Source organism: Protomyctophum parallelum (genome assembly GCF_964188405.1).
Source record: "Protomyctophum parallelum genome assembly, chromosome: 1".
Taxonomy (NCBI): domain Eukaryota; kingdom Metazoa; phylum Chordata; class Actinopteri; order Myctophiformes; family Myctophidae; genus Protomyctophum; species Protomyctophum parallelum.
Window position 1 is genome coordinate 37,698,410 of NC_139697.1, and position 24,259 is coordinate 37,722,668.

General features: G+C 41.8%; 1 protein-coding gene across 4 annotated transcripts in view; it reads left to right on the forward strand.

The window, feature by feature from the left end:
• The first annotated feature begins 500 nt into the window (after positions 1-500).
• The window catches only part of phactr4a (phosphatase and actin regulator 4a), a 47,954-nt gene continuing 24,195 nt past the window's right edge, over positions 501-24,259 (forward strand). For 2 of the 4 annotated variants that reach the window (XR_014570423.1, XM_083784881.1), the window contains exons 1-3: positions 8,815-9,132; positions 22,921-23,091; positions 23,562-23,642. Coding sequence is in view for 3 of the 4 variants with exons in the window: in XM_083784881.1 (XP_083641007.1) it covers positions 9,063-9,132; positions 22,921-23,091; positions 23,562-23,642 (322 nt within the window). In the remaining variant the exon portion in view is untranslated. Of the gene's footprint in view, positions 532-8,814; positions 9,133-22,920; positions 23,092-23,561; positions 23,643-24,259 lie in introns of those variants that run through there. The other 2 variants (XM_083784882.1, XM_083784883.1) reach the window with 2 other exon arrangements.

A 24,259-nucleotide genomic window follows, 5' to 3' on the forward strand; every position in this document is an offset into this window, starting at 1 on the left:
GCACTATGATAAATAGGACAGACTTGATGTCTGCACATTGCTTTTAGATTAATCAATGTACAATTATAACATAGCTGAGTAAGCAGACACAATCAGTTAGTCTCTGTGTTGGCTATTAACTAGAGTCTAGACTGTGTCTGATTGGACTGGATAGCTCCTCATCCATTCACACTGTATCAGTGTATCAGAGTATTCTATGCTGCTATGATGAAGTGTGTGTGTGTGTGTGTGTGTGTGTGTGTGTGTGTGTGTGTGTGTGTGTGTGTGTGTGTGTGTGTTTGTGTGTTACAGATAATACATAAAGAGATTAATGAATGCATATGCCCACTTTATACATTTGATACTTTATACACATTCTAAAGCATTTTTTATGCCTTGTTAAAAGCTTTTGATTCATAAAATGTAACTACCGGTATACAATTGCATGTGCCTCGGCTTTGTCATGGTTTCATTGAGACTTTCATTGATAGTTCAATTTTGTTTGTATCATTCAGGAGCTGACTGGACGGGACCCTGGGATGGAAAACCGTGGTAAGAGAGCTCTTCTTTTAATTCAATATACTGTACCAGTGGTTCTCAAAGTGAGTTAATAATATAGAATCAAACTTTGAGTTCAAAGGTGCTGAGAACTGTCTATATAGTATATTGTGAATGATACATTACTATATACAGTAAGTTTGTTTGTGCAGTAACATGGATCTCCCTGTCTCTCCAGCATATAAGAAGACTATATAGCATGGGAACGTATAGAGCTATTTATCATTTAAACGTTGTGGCACTTATTGTACGGTACACAAAACGAAATACACTCCAAGCAGTTATTTTGGACAATTGTGCGCAACCCAGCGCTGCAGGGCAGGCTCCCAACTCGTTGAAAGGAATTAATTAAACGAAGCCTGCCTGATAAACTTCATCTGGCATGATTCCAACAGTCCTCATTAACGATAAGGCAATTTAGCTTGATGCATTATGGAGCAGATTAGGGCTCAGAGTGGATTCTAAAGTGGTTGACAAAATGCTATCTCTTTGCAGTGTAGGGCAGTGGCTCTCATTTGCATGTCAAGGACCCCCAGATTTATTGCGAACGCAGTGAGCCACTTACTATGACAGCAAGGGCTGAATGTCTGTGTGTGTGTGTGTGTGTGTGTGTGTGTGTCTGTGTGTCTGTGTGTCTGTCCCGCTGTTACACCACCCGCCCGCCACCAGAGGGCGCAGCTGTAGCACACACACACACACACACAGGGCGCAGCTGTAGCACACACACACACACACACACACACACACACACACAGGGCGCAGCTGTAGCACACACACACACACACACACACACACACACAACCACACACACACGAGCTGCGTTCGCTTCCCGCGTTTGCGCGTCTTACTTGTATGTAGGCTATGTATTTTGTATCCCACTTTGAATTTATTTAGTGTCAAGGACCCTCAATTTTGTTGTTAAAATGTTCATGTTTTTTCATTATATTTTTGAGGAGCGCTAGCCCCTCCTATATTCAGCTTTTAGTGTAGATTAGTCTGGTTGTGATTGGATCTCCGTGCCCCCGAAGTTGTTTATCACCAGAGGCATTTAAAAAGAATCCGTCCCAAATGCAGATTCCACACAGATGCCAGACTAACATCTACGGCTACTACCTGGCTCATTTGTTATTGCCTAGTGACTTTTTTTTAAATATATTTTAATTTCTTTAATCACAAGAAAATGTAATTTAGGAAAACAAATCAAACCGGATTAAGACACTCCAGAAGTCATTTGATCGTCTTATGTTACATAATTGACAGACAGCGTCATTTGTATGTCAATAGTCATATTGTTATAAACCTTCCGGTTGAAATGATTAAGCAATATCACTTATTTTTTCAGCTGTATTTTATTGTAGTGACGAGTTGTTAGTCTTTATGGGGCTATTTATAGTTCTAATGAGCTTCTTGTCATAGTATCATCAGGGGAACAGAAAACGGTGAGTCAGTCATTGGCCTTGGTGTTTACGTTGTAATCTTAAGGGATTGGCTGGGTGATAAAACCCAGTGTTTCTCCCAAGTGTGTGGCTTTGACGTTAGGTTTTTCTAGGCATAGTTATACTTAGATTAAGGGTAGAGTTAAGGTTTTTACTGAGGCTAAGGTTAGGGTTGGTTTAGGCATAGTTTTACAGTGTGTGTAACCACGCCCACCGAAGCGAAACGCCAAAGAAAGAGGTCCTCCTGTGACGTGTCGAGGTGTTGACACAGCAGGCTATCTGATTGGGCCTCTCCCAGAGGACACACCTGTAGGTTAGTGAGGCCTCCGGGTGTTCTGTTCCCCTCTGAGACACACACACACACACACACACACACACACACACACACACACACACACACACACACACACAGCCACACACTGCCACACAGCCTCCAGTCTCATTTCAACACAGTAGATCGGAACACCGGACCTCACTCAACTCACGTGGCTCACTCACTGGATGCTGTTACTTGTTCAGTTGGTCTTCTGGTGACATCTCTGGATAAAAAAGACCTGTAATGGCCGTACAGTCTGAACATATGAGTGAGTAAAGGAACCATTTTCTCATTACAATTCATTTTAATCTGTGGGTGAATTGACTATATAATGACTGACATTTGTTTGTATTCTAGTATCACTGTGAACTGAAGTGAGATGCAGAGCTACCAACCTGCACACATTTTGTGTACCAACCACGCAATTCTAGGCGTATAAACACCTAGAATTGCGTGGTTGGTACACAAAATGTGTGCAGGTTGGTAGCTCAGATGGTGATTGATTAGTGAAGTTGTACTTTGTCTTTAACCCAATCTTGGGGCTCAAAGAGTTGATTAAAGTACGTGGTATAGGGCTATCGATGATTTTTTTTTTAATTGTTCATTGTGATTAATTCAATTACAGAGAAGTGTTTTTTTGTTTTTTATGTCAACGAATAGAAGCGAAGAATAATAATCAGTTTAATCGATTCACATTTGCAGCCCTGGCCTAGGATGAACCAACCGACAGTGCTTTTCTAAACAAGGAGGCCATAGTTCAAACAGATTAGATTGCTTCTTCTCTTCTCATCCCTGTCTGGTGCAGTGTGACCGCACACTTTAAAAATAAACTGTCACTTCCTGTCTAGGATTTATGCCCTTAAACTGATACGTTTCTGGCACTAAAAATGGGACCTTTGACTTGAGTCACTCAAAGGCTTTCAGAACCTTGTATTTTGGTTCTGGCTGGGAGCTTAGTCATTCATGATGCTTTTCTATCTCTCGGGGGGCTGTCATTTCATTTTTGATGAGGCCACCGCTGTGGTATGTTTCTCTGAGTCATCAGGTTATTTATTTATATTGTGACAGCCTTGCATGTTTGCCCAATTAAGCGGAAGGACATGATAAGACGGAAGCGAAGGAAACTGTGACAAAGTTCTGAGGCACATTTTAAGTTTCTCTATCTGCTACACTATCTGCTACACGTTATACTGTCTTATCTAAAAGAAAATACTGATGTAAATAGTGCATTTTTATAGCACCTTTATCCAAAGCGCTTTAAAATGTGCGGTGTATTCTGGTATGTGTAACTTGATCTCATTATTGTGATCTGATGATGATTGACAGCCTGTGGTCACTATTATTATGACATACCTGTCATATTCAGTGGACCGTCCCTGTCTGATGAAGGCTTTATCAGCTGAAACGTGTTGGTACTGGTACTCGTTTCTTTTCTTTTTATCTTTGCCAGCCAATGGTATCATGAAGTTGTCAGTGTTTTCCACAAAGGAAAGGAACTTCCATTTGTTAGCTCTCTGTCAGGGTTTCTGTTTACTTATAATGAACATCCATCTATGTGACAGTGGTTCTAATTATTTTCCATACGCCACAGTCGACCTAAGTCTCGCATTCCACGCATACCCCACTCATATTGGGGTCTCGTGCCATAGCCCTGGTTGTACACTAGAGGGCACTGTTGTATTGTTAGCTTGCAGCTGTGTCTTTGTCAAGCAGCTTTGTTGACGCTTTGAATGTCTAGGGCTGTCATGATAACACATTCAAGTTGACCATTAATTGTCACACAAATAATTGCAATTAATGATTTAATTGTGTTTATTTATTTATTTGAATGTGGCTTTTGCCTTTAGCCTTTATTTTATATTTTGTATGGAGGGACAGACAGTAGGCTGACAGGAAATGGGGAGAGAGATGTGGGGGATGACATGCAGTAAAGGCCGTCAGGATCGGGAGTCGAACCCGCAGCACACTGCCAGACTGGATTACCAGCCAAGGTGCCTGGACTGCTGAGCCACGGTCCAGGCCATTGTGTTTATTTCTGTTTGCCTTTTAGGCTTCAAAATGCACAAGGCAGAATGTCAGATACATGATTAATAACTTAAATATACGCATGAGGGAGAGAAGCGAGGTTGCGTGCACTGGCCATATATCGATTGTGTCTTGAGTGTACAGGGTCTGATGAGGTCAGATCAACATAATTGGAATGTCAGAATAGGTCAGCTCCATATATGGAGATCTAAGGGTGGCAGAGGGGGCAGTGTCTTGAGTGTACAGGGTTTGATGAGGGCCTTCATTTTCGGGCCTGTTGAGAAGTCTAGTTTCCGCCGGCTGCCAGGCACGGCTGCACTAATCTTTGGGGTGGGCTCGTCTATAGAGTTTAAATGGACAGGTATCAGTCAAAAGAGAGACATCGAAGAGGAAGGATGGATGGGGAAGGATCAACATATGGAATGTCAGAACAGGTTCATATCCATATACTAATATTGGTGACATCAGGGATTTCCATATAGGGAATGTCCTCCATATATAGACATTCCCATATTCCCGTATATGGGCTTAATATCCCTGATGATGTCATAGTGATGTCACGAGACCTGGGCACGATATATGGGGGCTTTCCCCATGTATGGGAATTTTGAGTGGCGAAAAACGCCCCATGTATGGGGATTTTGAGTGACGAAAAACGCACAATTCCATTGATAATTCAATTATGAAAAATGTATTGATTATCTCAAATAATTGCGATTAGGCAATTATTTAATACTTGTGACAGGCCTGACGTGACAAGACACCAGATTTATGCAACAACATGCTGTGAGTGAGTGTTTAAATGTTTCTTATCTAAAGACAACTTCCCGTTAAATTAATCCATGCTGCTGATTGCTTCGTGCATGTCGAACTCACAGGGACCTGTGCCGTTTAAGCTTGTTTATTGCTATTAATTGCAAATTAGGAAGAGATCAAATCTGGGCAGTTCTGGCAATGTTGTGCAATTATTTTACTTCTTGGCCTTTGGTTAAAAAAACAGGAAGTAGAACAGGAAGAATATGATGCAGCGAAAAGATAGCCTCTATCTAAACAAAAATACTGCAAAAAAAAATCCAGGAGTTGCATTGGTGTGGTTGACCGTTAAACGGTTTTGTCCCAAGGAGGTGTGGTTTGGGCTTTTACTCAACCAGGCAAAAAAGCATTGTATACTCACTGTCCATTCTAAATAGATGCTATTTGCACAAGAAAAGTGTAATGATTCTGGGACTATAGTGTATATATAAGTCCAAAATAGATCAATGTTTCATTTTCCTACGACCTGTACTTTGTCTGAAGATCATCTGCTGACGAGGCATGAGTAATGTTATGGGTCCCGTTATTCTTTTCAAAAATACATTCCCAAAAAAAAGTAAATTTTCATGAATTGAAATTGAAAACAAATTCAATGATTTGTTTTTGTAATTTCAATGAAGAAAGAAAAATCAAAACTATGAGAAAACAAATGTTAAGAAAATAGCCGATCTCTACACGCAGTGCGAAGTGTTGTGATCTTGTAAACTAGGGGCAACTTTTCTAAGAGGAGATTGCGTGCACACCTTGTAGTTGTACCTGCATTGCAGGCAAGAATTAAAACTAAAATCTTTACAGTCACACTGGTGACAGTTGTATTAATGACATGAAAAAAATGGCCATTAATAAAACTGTTTGGGAGCTTTAGACCTGTGTTTTGCGAAATCATGGATTTTATATATATCACACCTCGTGACAAGTTATGGGCGAGACCGAGTTCTCAACAGGCCCGAAAATCAAGGCCCGGACCCAACTGGGCCCTCATCAAACCCTGTAAACTCTTAGACATGCTCCATATATGGCCAGACCTCATCAAACCCTGTACACTCAAGACACTACCCCCGCTGCCAACCCTTAGATCTCCATATATGGAGCTGACCTGTTCTGACATACCATATGTTGATCTGACCTCATCGAACCCTGTAGGCCTACACGGAAGACACGCTCCATGGCCAGTACATAATTCATTCCATATGTTGATCTGACCCTCCATGCCAAAGCGCCAGCGCTCGCCCAGCAGTCGGAAAACAAAACAAAGGGGACATTTCTCGTGGCCCTTTATAAAAGTATGTCTGCGACCCAAACATGGCTCGCGACCCACTGTTTAGGAAACAGTGCGCTAGCCGCTAGTCCCACCCTGAGTGGCATGGGAAACCACAGTGTGTGCATTCTTCCTTTCCTGTTTCCCTCCTTATCTGTCACACCATGCAGGAGAAGGCCACTTTACTCCCACACACTGATTACACCAACACACTGCTTCACAAACAATGGCTCCCGACCCATTCCTAGGTCAAGTAATTACAAGTAATTCTATTTTCCCCCGCTACAATTTGTGCTTTTGAAATGATTGTTTCAAAATATTACAAAAATAAATACATTCACGTAAAGAAATCTGAAAAGTGTCGATAAATAAACATCCAATAAATCCATAACATGAATACAAATCCATAAAATTAAATAAGGGAAATAAGCTCACAGCCTGCCACAGTGTGACGTGTTGTCTCTGACTCTCTGTACGTACGTGTGTACGTCTGTAATCCATGTAACTCAAATAACAAAAGCCTCTGCCCGGGATCTTGACCTGATCGCCTCTATATTTCCATATATGGAGCTGCCCTGTTCTGACAACAATTCAAATTTGGGCATGCTTGACACAGAACTCCATATATCGGGAATAATGGGACACAGAGAGACAGATACAGAAATCTCCATATATGGGCATAAAGGGGTCACAGACAGATGGGTGGAACGGGTACTCTGGTACGGGTATTGCATATAGCCGGGTGGGATCTCCAATATCCATGGATGCTCTACAGCCGGGCACCGGCCTAGTACATATAGGGCTAGTACATATTCATTCATGAAGTCTTTTTGTAAGTTTCGGTCCCAGACGGGAAACGGTTTTGGGAACCACTGGACTAAACTAGCTCACACCCAGGCTGTAGTGTTAAGTCTCTGATACACATGATACACAAATCACTGTATCTCATCATGTTGCTCACTGATTTCGTCTGTTGATGGTTGATGCAGCTGACGAAAAAATATATACAGTACGACGTGTATCATGGCCTTTTACGCCGCAGCCTTCCGTGCCCCTGTCTGTGCGGTGCGATCCACTGGGATTTTCTGCAAGATTAAACATTCAGCCTACGGTTCTGGTCTGTGTCAGTTCAGTGCACTCTCCACAGTACTGCTAATGCCCAGGATGAAAGCACATAAGCCTTCCGCGGACCGTTTGTTATGGAGAAGTCACTGACATATTGTGTCTGTGTGTTCTATCCTGGACTGTTAACTGAAACTTGTTCAAAGGAACTACTGAGATTTTCCTACTACCATATCCATATTCTGGGGGGGACTTTAGTCAAAAATAGCAGATCTTCAAGCTCACAACGTGTCACATGGCAATGCATTGTGAGCTTGTTGATCGTCTATTTTTAGCTATGAGATTTGGTGTAGAGGGGGTCCAAGTACAGAGCCAACTGTGGTCCAGTTTACGAAGTCTAGAGCAATGGGAAAGTGTTGTGAGTATGAGGCAGCTAAAATTGTTTAAACGGATCTACTGTATACATGAGAACAGAACAAAACAGAAGCAGATATACAGCAATAGAACAGTAACAAATCTAGAACATAGACCGGCTTGTGAATATAGATATATGGGGTGAATATTTGGTGAAAATATCTGAACTACAAGCTCACAAATCACATTGTGAGCTTTTAAGTAGAGGGCAAAAATTAGGGGGCCTGACATTGACCCCCGAGGAACCTGGTGAACTACAGTATTTATATACAAGGTTTAAGTTGTGAGTCATCTCTCAGTACTTAGTGGTTGAAAACAAATAAAAGCCTGTTTCGCAGAATGATAGCTACTCGCTGCGTCACTTTAAACCTGTATGGCCAAGTATGTAAACAAAGCTTACATGCTAACAGCGCTGTTAAGTTTACTCATGCATGCATGTACCAAGAAGCTATGGTTCCTGACAAGTGTCACCAGACACCTCTGTAACGTCACTTCCTCCCCCCCCCCCCCCCCCCTCCGGGTGCACTTGAGCACCGCCCAGCGCCGTCTCACCTTGCCCCCATGTCTCAGGTTTCCTCTCTCTGTTTAGACCCCTCCCCCTTGCCCTTCTTCTGGGAGTCGGTGTGTGCGTGCGTGCATAAGTGGGGCTGTGTGAAGCCAGGAACCACGGCATTGGCTAAACCCCTCCACACCGGATGACCAGGCCTACGGACACTTGTTGCAGCTCTCACCGGCTGTGCACTTTGCCCCTGAAAAAAATGTTTGCCCTTAAGGAATGACAGGCATCTGAGAGTGGCCCTTTTTGCCTTATTGCCATACCTTATTTATGAAGACAGACAGGCAGACATGCAGGAAGGGTGGGACTTAGAGAGAGAGAGAGAGAGAGAGAGAGAGAGAGAGAGAGCAAAACACACACAAGCTGAAGGGAGGAAGAGAGGGGGGGGGGGGGTGAGAGCGAGAGTACAGACAGCCGGGGAGAGACCAAACGAACGAAGCACACAGTGAGCAGGCAGTTCAGTGTTGGGTTACAGGAGTTCTAACGCTACTTGGGGAGAGAGAGAGAGGAGTTAAGGTGCCTACAGTTCTCCGTCCTCTCCCCGTAGCCTTGCTTCCCCGCTGCGGGGCCTCCCCTCAGGAGAGGTAGGGGCCTGGCAGGGCAGGCAGGCAGGCTGGCAGCGGGGACAGGGGCAGCGCTAGTAGCATGGGACAAAACGTCAGCGCGGAGACAGCCGTCCAGCAACCTGCACCACACAAACACCTAAACCACACGGGTGAGTCTGCTGCTCCACGGCCCTCCGCACGCAGGGCTGAACGCATTCATAATCATAACGATAGCCAGGGAAAGACGGGTTATTCAGTCGGTCATGTATACCCGTGTTGTTCGCGTAGGGAGGGACCAGTCAGCTGACTGTAGACGCAAACTACACAGGTATGACATATGCCTGTGTTGATGGCACATAAGTGAACGGTCATACTGTGTTGTCCGCGTACAGACGGCCTGTCAGCCATGCCTGTGTTGTTGCCTTTACGTTTGAAGCGAGTGAGTTGTGTGTGTGTGTGTGTGTGTGTGTGTGTGTGTGTGTGTGTGTGTGTGGGGGGGGGGACTGGCAGTTGGTGGTTTGTGTGGCGGATACCTGAGCAGGTGTTTTCATATAAAAGAAGAGAGTGAGGCGGGTGGGAAGAAGGTGGCAGGCACAGACAGGTGGAAGGAAGAAAGAATGCAGACCGGGCTGATGGAATGTGGTGATTGTGAAACATCTACCCCACGTAGCCCCACATATACTGGCTCTGTGTGTGTGTGTTGCACATAACTCTTACCTCCCACTGCTGTACGGAGAGATGTGGGTGCCTGGCACCATGCAGCTGCTCACAACATGTGTGGATGTATCTATTCTTTATCATACCATATGTTGGAAAAGGATGAGGTCATATTGGTTGTTTGTTGTTTACCCAAGCCCCCGTCTATCTCCTTATTCTAACAGAGAGAACAAACTATAAACCTGTTTTTAGGTGTGCGTGTGTAAACCTTGAGTTTGGAGAGACACATACACACACACTCACACACACACATACTGTACACACACCTACATGCTGCTTATTATGAGAAATGCTTAACGGACAAAAGACAGCATAGCAAGTGGATTTATGGATTATGAGTTTGCAATCCACCAAGATCTGCAACACTCAGCTTTGTCCCTGCTTGGTTTACCCTGTTAAAAAAAAGAAGAAAATGCTAAGCCACATGACACGGTTGCCATTTACAGCAGAATCTTTATGGACTTTGATTTGTTAGCGGCGTCTTGCAGTGGACTTCGCCTGTTATGCTTTAGCAGCAACAAAACCTTGTTAAGCTGAAATATTCTGGAAAACGTATTTTCTCAACTTCGGGTTCAGGGACCACCAGGGTTAGGGTCTTAGGTCACTAAATGAAACACTGACACAGTGTGTGTAGATTGGGGTCCCACTAGGCATGTAACAATTAACATTACAGCTGTAATAGTTTCCATATTGAAAAAAATATTCATATATTGTCCAAAATGCACTGCAGGGCCTTGGGTATTGGGTTAACGGGTTTAAAGCATTGTATTATGATAGTATAAATCAGTGTTTGTTCAGTAACAAGACTCCCCCTGTCTCTCCCGCTCTTGAATAAACCGAAAATAAATGTTCAGGGTAGGTGACACAATGTCAGCCAATGATGTAACCATTCATCAGCTTCATTTATTTGTGCCATCACTCCCCATTCCACAATCTGTATCCTGTCTGAGTTCTCTACACCAGTGGTTCCCAAACTCTTTCATGTCAAGGACCCCCCAAATTGACACTATTTAGCCCGCGGACCCCCATTTGAAAATATATGGCAGGGACCCCATGAGAGAAGATTTGTACGGCTCTAGCAGTGATTCTCAACCCGTTTAATTTCAAGGACCCCCCAGTTTGATATGAATTAGGCTTCAGACCCCCCATTTAATGTCATTTCCATCTGTGAGACCCCAATTTATATTGTAAAATCAATGTTTATTGGGTCTATTTGGTTCCAAACTATCATTCAGCTGGGGACCCCCTGGAACTCTCTCAAGGACCCCACTTTGGGAACCACTGCTCTACACTGCTGGGATGAAATTGGTATCCTGTCCTAAAAAAATGCATGTTCTGTTTAATAAAGAGCTGGACAAACACACTATAACCATGAGTACTATCAAGAATAAAATAAAGTGTGCCATACTGCCTTCTTTCAACATGTACTCTTCTAGCACAACAAGGGGGTTTCACTGGGCCACATGTTATGCTCTGCACGTCGCAGAATGTATTTTTGCCTCTCGCACCTTGCAGCTGGTGTCAGAGGGCTTGTGGCTGTGGACATGCTTACTGCATGCCATTGGCATGGGTCATCATGTTTGCCACAGGTCACGTGTGCTTTCAAGCAAAAAAAAAAGTACTCACTGAGTCTGACCTGTGGCCGCTTTTGGTTTCAATTTCTGAGGGGTTTAAGGTGTATCGGTTATGGTTTCAATTCCGGAGGGGTTTAAGGTGTATCTGTTATGGTTTCAATTTCTGAGGGGTTTAAGGTGTATGGGTTAGTCGATTATACAAAATGAATGTTTCGGTAATCAGTAATTTCATAAAAAAATAGATTAATAATTGATCTGTATTTTGGGCATGTCATTATATGCAAAACAAAGTTTCAAAAGATACAACAAAAAGACAAAAAAATAAGCTGCTCTACAATCTCTCATCACACCCCGTGAGCTTGTAGATCAGCTATTTTGATTCTGAACAGCACCATTGTGCATTGATGTATACTATAAGAGCCATGTGGTTAATCAATTCACAATCCCAATTTATTTATCTGCAAAGCAATCCTTAGAATAAAGAACAAAATCGATAGTTGCACACAACCCTACAATATTGATTTAGATTTCTGAGGACCTTGCAAGGGAAACACAAATCCGTCCCATTATTGTCTTTGTCCTTTTCATTTCCATTTCCCAGGACGTGTTGCAGCCTGTAATGGAAAATAAACTATCTTGTTGCATTGTTTGATTGCGATTGGTGTGAGGACCTGCTGGAGCCTGTAATGTTAACAGTGTTGTGCCGTTGTTTACCCCCATTTAAGTGCTGCTAGGTTTACATCGTCGCTGTTGGGTGGAAACCTTGTATGTCAAAAAACTGCTTTTGCTTGATTCTTGTATTACGAAAGGGGGCGTTAAAAATTACAAAAACAAAACGAAAACAAAACAAAAGTTTCAAATGAGATAGAAGGTTTCTGCCTGATAGTGGCGATATTCCAACAGGCCGTATCTAGGTTGCAGAATTGGTGTTTAGTATTGTAGCCTGGTGTGTCGCTAGTACTCGCTACCTCGCTACCCTTTGATGTCGGTCTCACTTTGTCTTTCACAGCTCAATGTGTTTTCTTTTTCTTTTAATCCACAGTAGCTTTGATATATTCACCACCTCAGATTGTTGTTATGAGCTCTTGCAGTGGATCGCAAAACATTATCACGTGAAGACAATGCATAATTGATGCAATTCGGTCGCGGACCCCCTTTTGGAAAGATTTGGTACCAGGGATGGACCCCCATAAGAGAGGATGTTAGTTAAGATTAGATTAGTACAGTACAGAATTCTACAACTGTCTACACTGTAGGTGGGGAGAGAGAAACCTATGATTTGATTTCATACATTCACTCATTGGATTTCCTTCTAGATGGCGAGATCATAGTGAAGTTGGCCACTTTCAACCAGGTGCCCATATTTTGGGGCGACAAAAGTAGACAAAATAGTGAAGATTTGCCGATCTACAAGCTCAAAACACCACTCACAAAGCTGATCGACAAGCTCACAATCTTGTAGATGCTCTATTTTTGGAATAGCCGTTATACAAGCTCATAATTCGTGCTGCACGATTTATTGATCGATTAGTGCTGCACAATTAATCGATCTAGATTCAGACACCTATGCAATCCCATTTCTAAATTTGAGCAAGAATCGTGCAGCACTAGTTGGCTGTACATTTCATTTAGTTCCTCTTATGTTTTTGCTACAAGATACAGTAGATAGTAAAGAGAGGTTTAAGTCAAGAACTTTGGTGTAGACAGTAGTTGTATCCAGGTGGCACATTTTGAATGTAGCAATGTTCAGCAACTACAACAGACTAAAACACAAACAATCAATATTTTCATAGAAATAATTAGAATCGTGTGAGAATCGTGATCTCAATTCTTGTGGAGGAAAATTGAGATTCACATTTGAGCAACAATCGTCTATTTTTGAAAACGGGGCTTAAGTTGTCAAACTGTTCCTCATCTTACTGGGAACGCCCATGAAACACCCTCAAGGACCTTGCTTCGAAACAAAGCACTGTTGTAGCACAAGGTGACTAATAACAGCACTACGACCAGTCGACCACCACAAGCTGGCCCCCCAAGTTCAGTGTCAGCCCACCACGCCTCCCACTTAACGCCCCCCGTGGTGTCTTAAGTGTCTGAACAGCTGCCTGCGAGGTTCCATGCTTCACACGGAGTTCACGGTCTGGACCGGGTGCCCCCCTCCTTCCTGCATGGATTCTTTTTCAGCAGTAGGTCGGCAGCGGTGTGGGGCGGAGAGGAGGATCAATGAGGATCTTATTTACCTCTGAGCAGGAAGGCGTGAAGAACAAGGGTTACCGAAGAACAGGAACGCAGGGCAGAGAGAGAGAGAGACGGGGAGACCCCCAGAAGTGAATATTTGTGTTTTATAAAGAGCTTTCAAGATCTTTCCAAAAATATCACCTAAATGGCTAAAGTGTGCTAAAGCGTGTAAAGTATTGTGATGCCGTATTAACACATTTTACTGGAACCTCCCCAAGGACCCCCTAAAACACAAACGCTGTCTGAATATGGAACGATTGTTGATGTTTGAACTTTGAAAGCCAAAGATCCAAGGTTAAAAAAAAAAGCCCACAGGCACTGACGTTTCTTCTGTATAATGCAAAAAAGAAACGTTTAATACCTTTCTGATACGCGTCCTTTCCAGCATGTGACTAGAGACGCAGAGTCTCAAACACACAAAAGGCTTAAAAGTTGCTCCTCGGGCAGCAAGGATTGCTGCTTTTGTGACTCGATTTGCACACACAGTCTGCATGTTTTAAGCTTTGTGTGTGTCCTTGGAAAACGTTGTAAAGGATACATACATAATTTTCTGAAGGTATTCAGAAGGTATCATGTATATTTCTGCAGTCAGAGATCTCCCGTACCTTCATCTTTTAACTTCTTTACACTTGGTGTCAGACATTGTTTGTACATTTTACCACATTCTATCACAAGACTTGTGACGCTTTTGTTACGTCAGAGACAGAACTGTTTTGTTCTCCCGTGAAGTTCGCTGTAAAATCCTTAGTGTTGAATTAACTCTTTGAATGGCACATGTAACCACATGGACCCGTGCATCTGTACACTCGAGAGTTAAATCTACAGGAGCTTACTGTCATTTTAGATTGACAGTTTTTCAGAAAAGTTTGGATTTAGGAATTAGGAATGACATTTATCTCAAATACTGTACTTCACTACACTTTGTTGTAAATGTTTTACTTTACTGAAGTATTTCTGATTTTCAATGCTTTTACTTTTACTCTCAGAGGCAAATATTGTTAAAAACTTTAGTTACTTTGTAGACATGTACAGTAACAACAGGAGTTTTACTGTGTATGCTGTCCTGAAATGCCACTTGTGTCCCGACACTGGCTACTTGTCTTTTACCCTCGTAACCTTGAGAGTGGGTGTTCTCTGACTCCTCTTTGCTCGGGACAGAGGGCTTCTTCTCAGTCAGGTTGTAACATTGCAGAATGGCAACAATATCGCCTCCAAGCGTAGGCTGTTTTGTCGCAACCGTTTGTGTTGAATGGATTGGCACACAACTCTCTGATCTCTGAAACTCATATTTCGTAATGCTTAAACCTGTCTTTATTTGATTTCTGTGTGTGTGGTGCTTTGCGCAGGCAGGGCAGGGCAGGCTGGTCTCTCTCTCTCTCTCTCTCTCTCTCTCTCTCTCTCTCTCTCTCTCTCTCTCTCTCTCTGTCTCTGTCTCTGTCTCTGTCTCTGTCTCTGTCTCTGTCTCTGTCTCTGTCTCTGTCTCTCTCTGTCTCTTACATATATTGAGGAGTGTTTGTAGTGGTGGTCTTGGCGCTTGCCAGGGGCAATATCAGCGCTCCCATCTTCCCTGGCTTCGTCTTGCACAGCTTTGCCCCGTCTTGTATCTCCTAACCAGAGCCATCTAATAGAAGAGTTGCGATATTGAGGGCCAATGAGGGGGCAGAAAACCGCACGGTCACGTGGTTCATGTACTCGCGCGAGCCCATAGACATTCTGTAAACTTCCGGTTGTCCCTATCTGAAGCCTTCAAATAGGGACAAACCAATAGAAGTCTTAGTCTATGTAGAAGAGCCGCCATTGGACTGGCCCCATGAAGTTGAACGGGGTTTGCGTAACTGTCTATACTCTATAGCTCTGCTCCTAACCAGCTCTGCCTCTCGTTTCATTTGCATTATACATTTTCCGTGAAATTTCGGCACGTCGCCAGGCTAGAACCTTCTGCCACCCAAACGCGTTATGCTGCTTTGGTCGTTTTTATTGCTCGCGTTTTAGATTATTGGGCGCACTGCCTGCTCATTAAACTGTGAGAAATGGCCAAAGGAATTGCCTTGCTTTAGGGCACAACAAGCATCCTTTATGCGTCTATCTTGTCGAGATGCCCGAGAAGTGATTTCTGGGCTCACAGACTAATATTTTACACAGCTAGCTGACAGACTGGCAGAGCTGCTGCCTTTTTAATTTGGAGGCAGAAGAAAGTAAATAAGTACATTTACTCAAGTAAACCAGTTGATTGCATCCGATTTTGTGTGCAACAGTGAGTACCCCTGGGCGTCCCGACTCTCCAGACCCCACTTTTGAGAACCACTGTACTATACCATGCAAGAGACGGAGAATTGACATGCAGCCAGTGGGTGTAGCTCACCTGTTTGACCCAAATAGGGTTTAAATAATTAGAATTAGATTAACTAGTCTATATACCCGGGGATATGCACACTCTATATTTGCAGACTTTGGGTTATGCAATATGCACTGTGTTGTACATGCACTGCATTTGTATTGCTTATTGTAAGTACACGCACACGTAAGCACGCTGCACGCACCCTGTGATTGCTGTGACTGTCAGAGGGAATGGGGAGGAAATGTAGATAGTGGAAAGTATTTTATAAAACATTAAAAAGCAGTGACGTGAATGAGTGCGTGTGATTACTGCTTGGTTGTAGGAAGTCTGTCATGTCCTGCGGTGACGGATACGTCGTCTCTCTCTTTTGTAAATTAATGACCTACTTCATCATACAAGAGTGTCACACAAATGTAGTGACAATAGCAGCTATTTTCACAATTTTGTAAATGTTTTTAAAATAAGGAAGGAACGTTTTCTTTTCTTTTCATTGTTTACTCTTTCTCTGTGTTCCTAAAAGGAAGTTAGATGAGGTTATATTTCTGTAGATCAGTGATGGGTTCCTTGAGGGGGGGTCCAGGCAGGGGGTGGGTGGGTGACGTGACATGGTGTCCCTGGCTGTCCTTAGTGTCACTCATGTATAAATAAGAAATATATTTGTCAAAAACCTTCTGAATATTGTGCAGGACATTATGGTCCATGTGAACATACTCAAGATTAAAACATTTCATTCCTCATTTCTTCAGAATTGTCAACCAAACACAGCAAAACTCATATGGTGCGACTGTCCTGGCCTTGTTTCTCAAAGTAGGAACTTAAATAAAACTAAGGAAAAAAATGCTAAAATTCTTTAAAAAAATCCATAAATATAATATAGATGTCTATTTGTGAGCCTAATCTTTTCAAAGTCCAAGCATAATGTTTTCAGTCATTTCTGATCAAAAATATTTTGTCCCCCAATCCAAAATCATATTGTGTGACACCATTTTGGGAAATTTCAACAGGCAATTGTTTACACACCCATTGGGATAGAGAGGTACTTCTTCAGTAAGGCTGTTCAGCACTTGCATTACAATAGCATGACAGGTGTCTGTAGTGAATTATCATTTTAACATTTTCATAAAATACGATCTTGTTGGAACGCTGACAAATGCGACTCTTCCAAGTGTCTGTGGGTGTGACACCTTTTTCATTAAAAAAGCTTAAGGTATTAGATTTTTTGGTCATAATTACATGTAAATCTATGTTGCTTTGTTATAGCTAGCATGTTGTTAGCATGCTAATGTGTAGCTAGTAGCCTCAAGGTTATGTTAAGTGCAGAAAACGTAATATAGTGTGACACTTTATCATAATGGTGTGACTGTTTTCCTGTCACGCCATATGACTTTTTTGTCACACCATATGATACAAACTGTAATTTCCTACAGATATAGCAATAAATAACAAAGTCCCATGTTTCTTTTGTCCATTTAAACATTTGTTTTAAACATTTTCACCTAAAATCTGCAACTATCCACAATAAATTGTGTTTAATTTCGTTTTATTCAGTCATTGCCATGTTATTCAGTGTTAAAGCAATTTTCCTGTTGCTGTTTTTCCTGAGTAATTGTTTAATCAATCTGTAAAGTTCAGTACTCACTAATAAGTAGGTTAAAACACAGTTTGCTTTGAAAAATGAAGATATGATCATACGGTGTGACACTAAATAATTTGGTGTGACGTTCCAAATAGTGAAAAAATCATACCTTTATTATTGATGAAACCATTAATGTTTATGGATTACATAGCAAATAGTCTAAGGAAGAGTCACAAATATTTGTGTAATTTTAGAGAAAGTTTTGTCACAATAAATGCAAAATATATTGAAAGACCGATAACATGGGCCTCACATTGAGTGTTGATTACGAAAATAATATACAGATTTAATACATTTTCACAAAACTATAGTGGATCACAGGTTAGTTATGATAAAGGACTTTGATAAAGTGAGCAACTTAAGGAAGTTGTACTCCATTTTCATTTTATAAACAATTATTGTCATGTCACACCATATGACGATTTTAGGCACAAGTACAACAAAATGCTGAATAAATTCTGATTCCAATAAAATATCTAAAAACAAAATATGTTTCCATAAAGATGAGAGTGAGTAGAACAAAAGTAAATCATTTTTATTCCTGTTATTTAAAGGTTTTAAAAAAACACTTTTTTTGGGGTGTCACGTCACTGACCCGGGTCCCAAGCTAAATTAGTTAATATAGCATAAAATCAGTTTAACCACTTTGTACCTGTAGAACATTTGAAAATAGAGCTGATCTACAAGCTCACAACACCTCTCTCTCTCTCTCTCTCTCTCTCTCTCTCTCTCTCTCTCCCCCCTCCCAGCCACTGATCACATTTTATGCACTCTACTCCTGGCTCCTCTGAGTTATTCCTGTCTCTTAAATTGGCCAGCAGCTGTTTTTCCAACTGAGCCATTATTTCCTAATTTAACTGTAATCATCAAACTTTTTCACCATGCCTGGAGCAGCTGTATGTCATTTCAACACTACCAGGCACTGTTCATCCCAAAATATTGCCAAATGGCAATTTAATTACCCTACTCGTGTGTGTGTGTGTGTGTGTGTGTGTGTGTGTGTGTGTGTGTGTGTGTGTGTGTGTGTGTGTGTGTGTGTGTGTGTGTGTGTGTGTGTGTGTGTGTGTGTGTGTGTGTGTGTGTGTGTGTGTGTGTGTGTGTGTGTGTGTGTGTGAAATTCAAAATGTACAACGTAAACGTACAAAAGTAGTGGCATCAGAATATACTTTTAAGTACCAAGAGTACTTATAGAGAGAAGACTTCCGCACACCCGGCAGGCAATTTGGAGCAGGTGCGATGATGACAAAGAGTATACAATGTGGAAGAAGGGACATCCGCACACTGCCACTTGCTAGTTCAGAGCAATTCTATTAATTGAGCAACGTTTCGGTCTTGCGACTGAAACGTTGCAGGAACCGAAACGTTGCTCAATTAATAAAATTGCTCTGAACTAGCAAGTGGCAGTGTGCGGAAGTACCAAGAGTAAACATGCTCATTATGCAGAATGTCTCATTTGTTTGAAAATGGAAGATCTACAAGCTCACAATTAGGGATGTACCGAATATTCGGCCACCAAAACTATTCGGCCGAATTGGCGGTATTCTGTTCGGTGAGCCGATGACGTAATAAAAAATGTAATCATGTCTTTTGTTATCATCATGTAGCTCTACAACAAAGGTGCGGCCATGACGGCAATGGTACGAAAACTGGTAAAACATAAATAATTGGTATATAATACCAATTGTATTATATAGGCCCTCGGGCGTATTCGTATATAATCATCTTATTCTGCTATTCGGTATTCGGTTGGTGCATTCCTACTCACAATTTAATGAATGCATGGCGATGCGTTGATGTAGTGGAGTAGAAGTAAAAGTATGTACTTTGTTACTTTTCACCACTGGATAAACAATGTTTCTGTACTGTATTTCTTTACTGTATTCTTCAGAAACTAAGCGTGCTCTTCTTGTGTTGTGCTGCTGTCTTTGCACTTTTCCACAGTGTGAACCTCGTCATACTGGTATTTTTGCTGCTTGTGCTTGTAAGAGTAGCAACAAACACGCTTGGTTCTTGTTTGTTTGCAAGATAACTTGTTGAGAATGGAATGTTTAATCTGGTGTGAGACTTAACTGCAGGTCACATCCTCTCACTATCTAACTCATCACTAAGGCATAGGGCATAGCAGTGGAGGCCATTGTGTGGTTCCACAAACCAAAAGCCCATTCATTTCAAGTCCTGGTGAATCATGACCATAAAACATTTGATTCTGATATGTTTTTTTATGCCCTTTCGATGGCACCACAGAATGGCTGCTATGACTATAATGTGTAACTTTGCTCTGTGTCTACAGTTATGTACACATTAACCAGTACCAGTGGTGTACATAACTAAGTACTAAGTGGTGTACGTAAGTATCATTTTGACTTTTGAGGTATTTGTACTTTACTTGAGTATTTTCAATTTCCAATAAAAAATAAATCGTACCTTTGATTATGCAATTTTCTTTTGGGTCAGCCCTAGCTGCAGCCAGCTACCACATGCATGCATGCAATCATTCACACTATTAATCTAATGGACCACAAGGGGTGTGCATACCACAGTTTGGGATCCGCTTATCTAATGCATACAGACTGTATTAAGGATACAGACTAATGCATACAGACTGTATGCATTAGGAAAATGTATGTAGAATGTATGATACAGTACAGTCAACTCTGGTGTCAACCAGTACATGTCTGTGTGCAGCGGACCGGTTATGTCAGCTTGTTTCTTTCCCTTAATAAACCCCAGCCTTGTGCATGCACACACACACACACACACACACACACGTGATGTAACCGCTCGCCCTGGCTGCGACTCATCAGCAAAGAATTGCAGTGTACTCTAGGTTTCACACCCACCACAGAACACACGCCAGTGTTTATTTTGTTGACTAATACTATGACGAAAAATGTTCGTCGACTAACTTTTTTTCACAGATAACTAAATGGAAAACTAAGCTATGATGACTAAGACTAAATATACTGACAATTTCGTCAATAAATAAAAACTAGACTAAAGGAACTAGTAGAGAAGAGATCCAGTAGAACTAAAAGACAAGTAATTTTACACTTGGTTGCATGCTGAAAATAGCAGATCTACAAGCTCACAGATCAGCAAGTGTAAAATGAGCCATTATGACGGCATCAAGGCACGCCAAAATACATTTCAGTCGACTAAATCAACTGTAGATTTAGTCGACTAAAATATTATGATATTTAGTCGACTAAAACTAGACTAACACTAAAACATTCCAGGTGACTAAAATGTGACTAAACTAAATGAAAACTATTCAAGATACTTTGACTAAAGCTATCAACACTGACACACACTCACCTTTGATATAGGCTTCACAACAGAGTATCGTGGACCGTCACCCCGCCTGGGAAGACGTGACTCATGGTTTCTGCCAGATACAGTAATTAGCTGCCATCACCATGATACACTGTGCATAATATTACACACATAGTCGCTGTTGAAATATTACTGATACCGTACCTAATATTATAATACAGTACACCGGTGGTTTTTCAACCAGTGGTCCGGGGACCGCCGGTGGTCCTTATTTGTGGTTCCACGTGGTCCCTGTCTAAATGATGGGAGAGTTGGAAACCAAATGGACCCTTTATAGCTCTTTAATTCTTGAGAGCGTAAAATGAACGCTCTCGAGAGTTAAATTATTGTTAAACATCTGCATTACTTAATTTACAATAATTTATTTTCTACACAATCAGAGAATGTAGAAGATTTGTTATTTAACTTATTTTGATCGTTTGTCTGTTCTCTCTCCTACGGTACAAACATCAATACAGCATGGAATTGTGGACAAAATGGTATTCAACGACAACACAATATTCAAAGTTTTGCGTCTGAGATGCTAATTAAATTGCATGGTTATTGCTATTCTTCTATTAGTGATGGAGTGTTGAATGTAGCACGGCATCACCGGCCCTGTGTTGTTTGTGATGGAGATGAAGTGCGTGCGTGCGTGTGTGGTGCGTGCCATCTTGAAGATGATAAGTGGATCTTCAAGATTTGTATACGAGTACCCCTGATTTAGACGTTTGATTTACCGATTAGACATGGGAGTTAATTATGCCTGACTTAGTTGCTGGTATCGTGCGCCAAAACAAAATGCTGATCTACAAGCTCACTGGGGCTTGTACTGTAGATCTGCTTTTGTTGCATTGTAGGATTATGGTTACAAATTGCACGAAAATAAATGGCATTCTTAAATTCACAGTCTTAAAAACGTTGATGGGTATAAAAAAAAAATCACACCAGTGTGAACCAAGTGGTGCAACTCCCGTGCGTCCAGCAGGTGGCAGCCATGTCACATACTCTCGTTCCATGCTCACACAGACACACAAACACGTACAGGGCATTGTAAGCTGGATGTAGAAGTGGTTTGCACCACTTAAAAAACGTTGATGGGTATAGGAACCTGTGTGTGTGATGTCTGACAGCTGGTGACGCTCAGAGAGGGCAATGAGAACAGGAATTCGGAGCAACCTTCACCCCTTTGCTTCCAGGAGAAACGTAGCACCGTCTCTAGCTTACAGGCTAAGTCCTGTTGTTCCCATACACGTGTCCACATGGCCCACCGGACACGACCACTATTATTTCAAAGAGGCCTAATCCCTGGGGAGGGGTCAATGGCAACAAGTGGCTACATTTTCGCTGTGTTTTTGTTCCCCCATGCAGCAGGGTTGTTGTGGGGAAGAGGAGCGCTTTGTTTTTGTTACCGGTTAAACGTCATTGAACCCCCTAGAGCCGGAAATAGCCAAACCACAAGCTCACAACGTGTGGCGCTGTGGCAAGTTGTGAGTTTGTACATGTAATGTGGACTACCATTCTGTGTGAACTCTTACTCTTTTGCACAATAATGTCTAATCTCATGTACATACCTGCTGCTATGTGGAACTACCGAAGTGTCCCTTACTGTATGTCTCTAACCTCATGTGCACACTGTACCTGCTGGTATTTTAATTGTGGAATATTTATTCAACATTTTAACAACACAAATCTTGTATGGGGATCCCTGGCACAAAACATTTTCAGATGGGGTCCATGGGCCCAAAAAATTATACACTAATATAATTTTGAATTTCAAAGTACTACTATTTGTGTCACATACATTGCTGTATGTGAAATTTGTTCTCCGCATTTGACCCGTCTCTTGGAGCGGTGAGCCGCAGCCGTGCCGCTCTCAGGAATCATTTTGTGGTTGATTTCACCCCCCAAACCAACCCTTGATGCTGAGTGCAAAGCAGGGAGGCATTGGGTCCCCTTTTTACAGTCTTTGGTATGGCCTGGCCCAGTTTCAGGGCGGACACTCTAATCACAAGGCCACTGAGCCGGTGGTTTGAGATTCACAGCCTTACAGAACTCTTAACACAGAGATGCATACAGTGTTGATTTAGCCGCCTTTGTCTAACTCCATCTCTCTTATGTTGTGCTTGTGTGTGTGTTCCAGATGATGAAGTAGACCTGCAGCGCATCTCTACAGGCAGCGACGGGGGGCATTCGGGAGACGGGACGCCTCCGTCCAAACGCAAAGGCAAGTTCTCCAGCCTGGGGCGCATCTTCAAGCCCTGGAAATGGAGGAAGAAGAAGCCCAGCGACAAGTTTGCGGAAACTTCTATAGGTACGTCTGTCCAAGAATGCAATCATTCACTTGGTGTGTGTGTGTGTGTGTGTGTGTGTGTGTGTGTGTGTGTGTGTGTGTGTGTGTGTGTGTGTGTCACAGAATGAAGCAGGATGTGGGGGTGTATCCTGCTGTCACTCAGTAATGTGTCCATGAAATGTGACATAGATCATCCTTTTAACTTTAAAAGTGAACTCACTGTGTTTGTCGACAAACTATGACAAAACATGGTCGTCGACTACCTTTTTTTCCACTAAATACAAAAAAATAAAAATACAAACTAAGATATGATGACTAAAACTAAATACATTGAAAATTTGTCAGCAAATAAAAGTCGACTAAAATGTTAGACAGGGACTAGTGGAGAAGATATCCAGTAGAACTAAAACGGTCATTTCATGTTTGGTTGTGCACGTGCGTGGCGTGCGCAGTGTTTTCTTTGAATCCTTATCTTATGTCATCTCTTGCAGTTTTAGAGAGAAAGATCTCTGTGCGGAAATCCCGCAAAGAGCTAATTGAAAGAGGGGTGCTGAAAGAAATCCCTGAGAATGGTGGGTATATATACACTGTATTAATACCAAGGTCGTTATTAATATTAAGTCATGTACAGTAATTGTGTACTGCAGGCAGTGGTGGACCAAGCACTCAACTCCAGTACTTGAGTCAAAGTATAGCTACTCCTGGTCAAGTATTACTCACAACTAACTACAGGGGAAAGTTGCTCTGTCAAAGTTGTACTTGAGTTAAACCACTGGAGTAACTTTGCTTTAAAACTATTATACACTTAAGTATTCAAAAGTACAAATTACAGTAACAAACATTAGCCTTAGCGTGTAGCACTTGACCGAGCCTTGACAACGTTATTCAGACTGAGGCTAGATTCCATTGTTTACTTGGCATCCTAATAGTTTCTATAGTTTCAATTTACAGATTATAACTTGATATTATTGTATTGTTTAGACTGATGCTACTGTACGTGCTTGATTTACCTTGCTTACTTTAAGTCTCTTATTGTAATCATTCACCACTTATAGGTCTGTCACGATTACTCATTTAAGATGACTAATTGCGATTCATGATTTAATTGTGTTTTTTGCATTTATTAGTTACAATTTCTATTTCTGTTTGCCAAATAACAAAAAGAAAACTGACACATTTAATCATTATT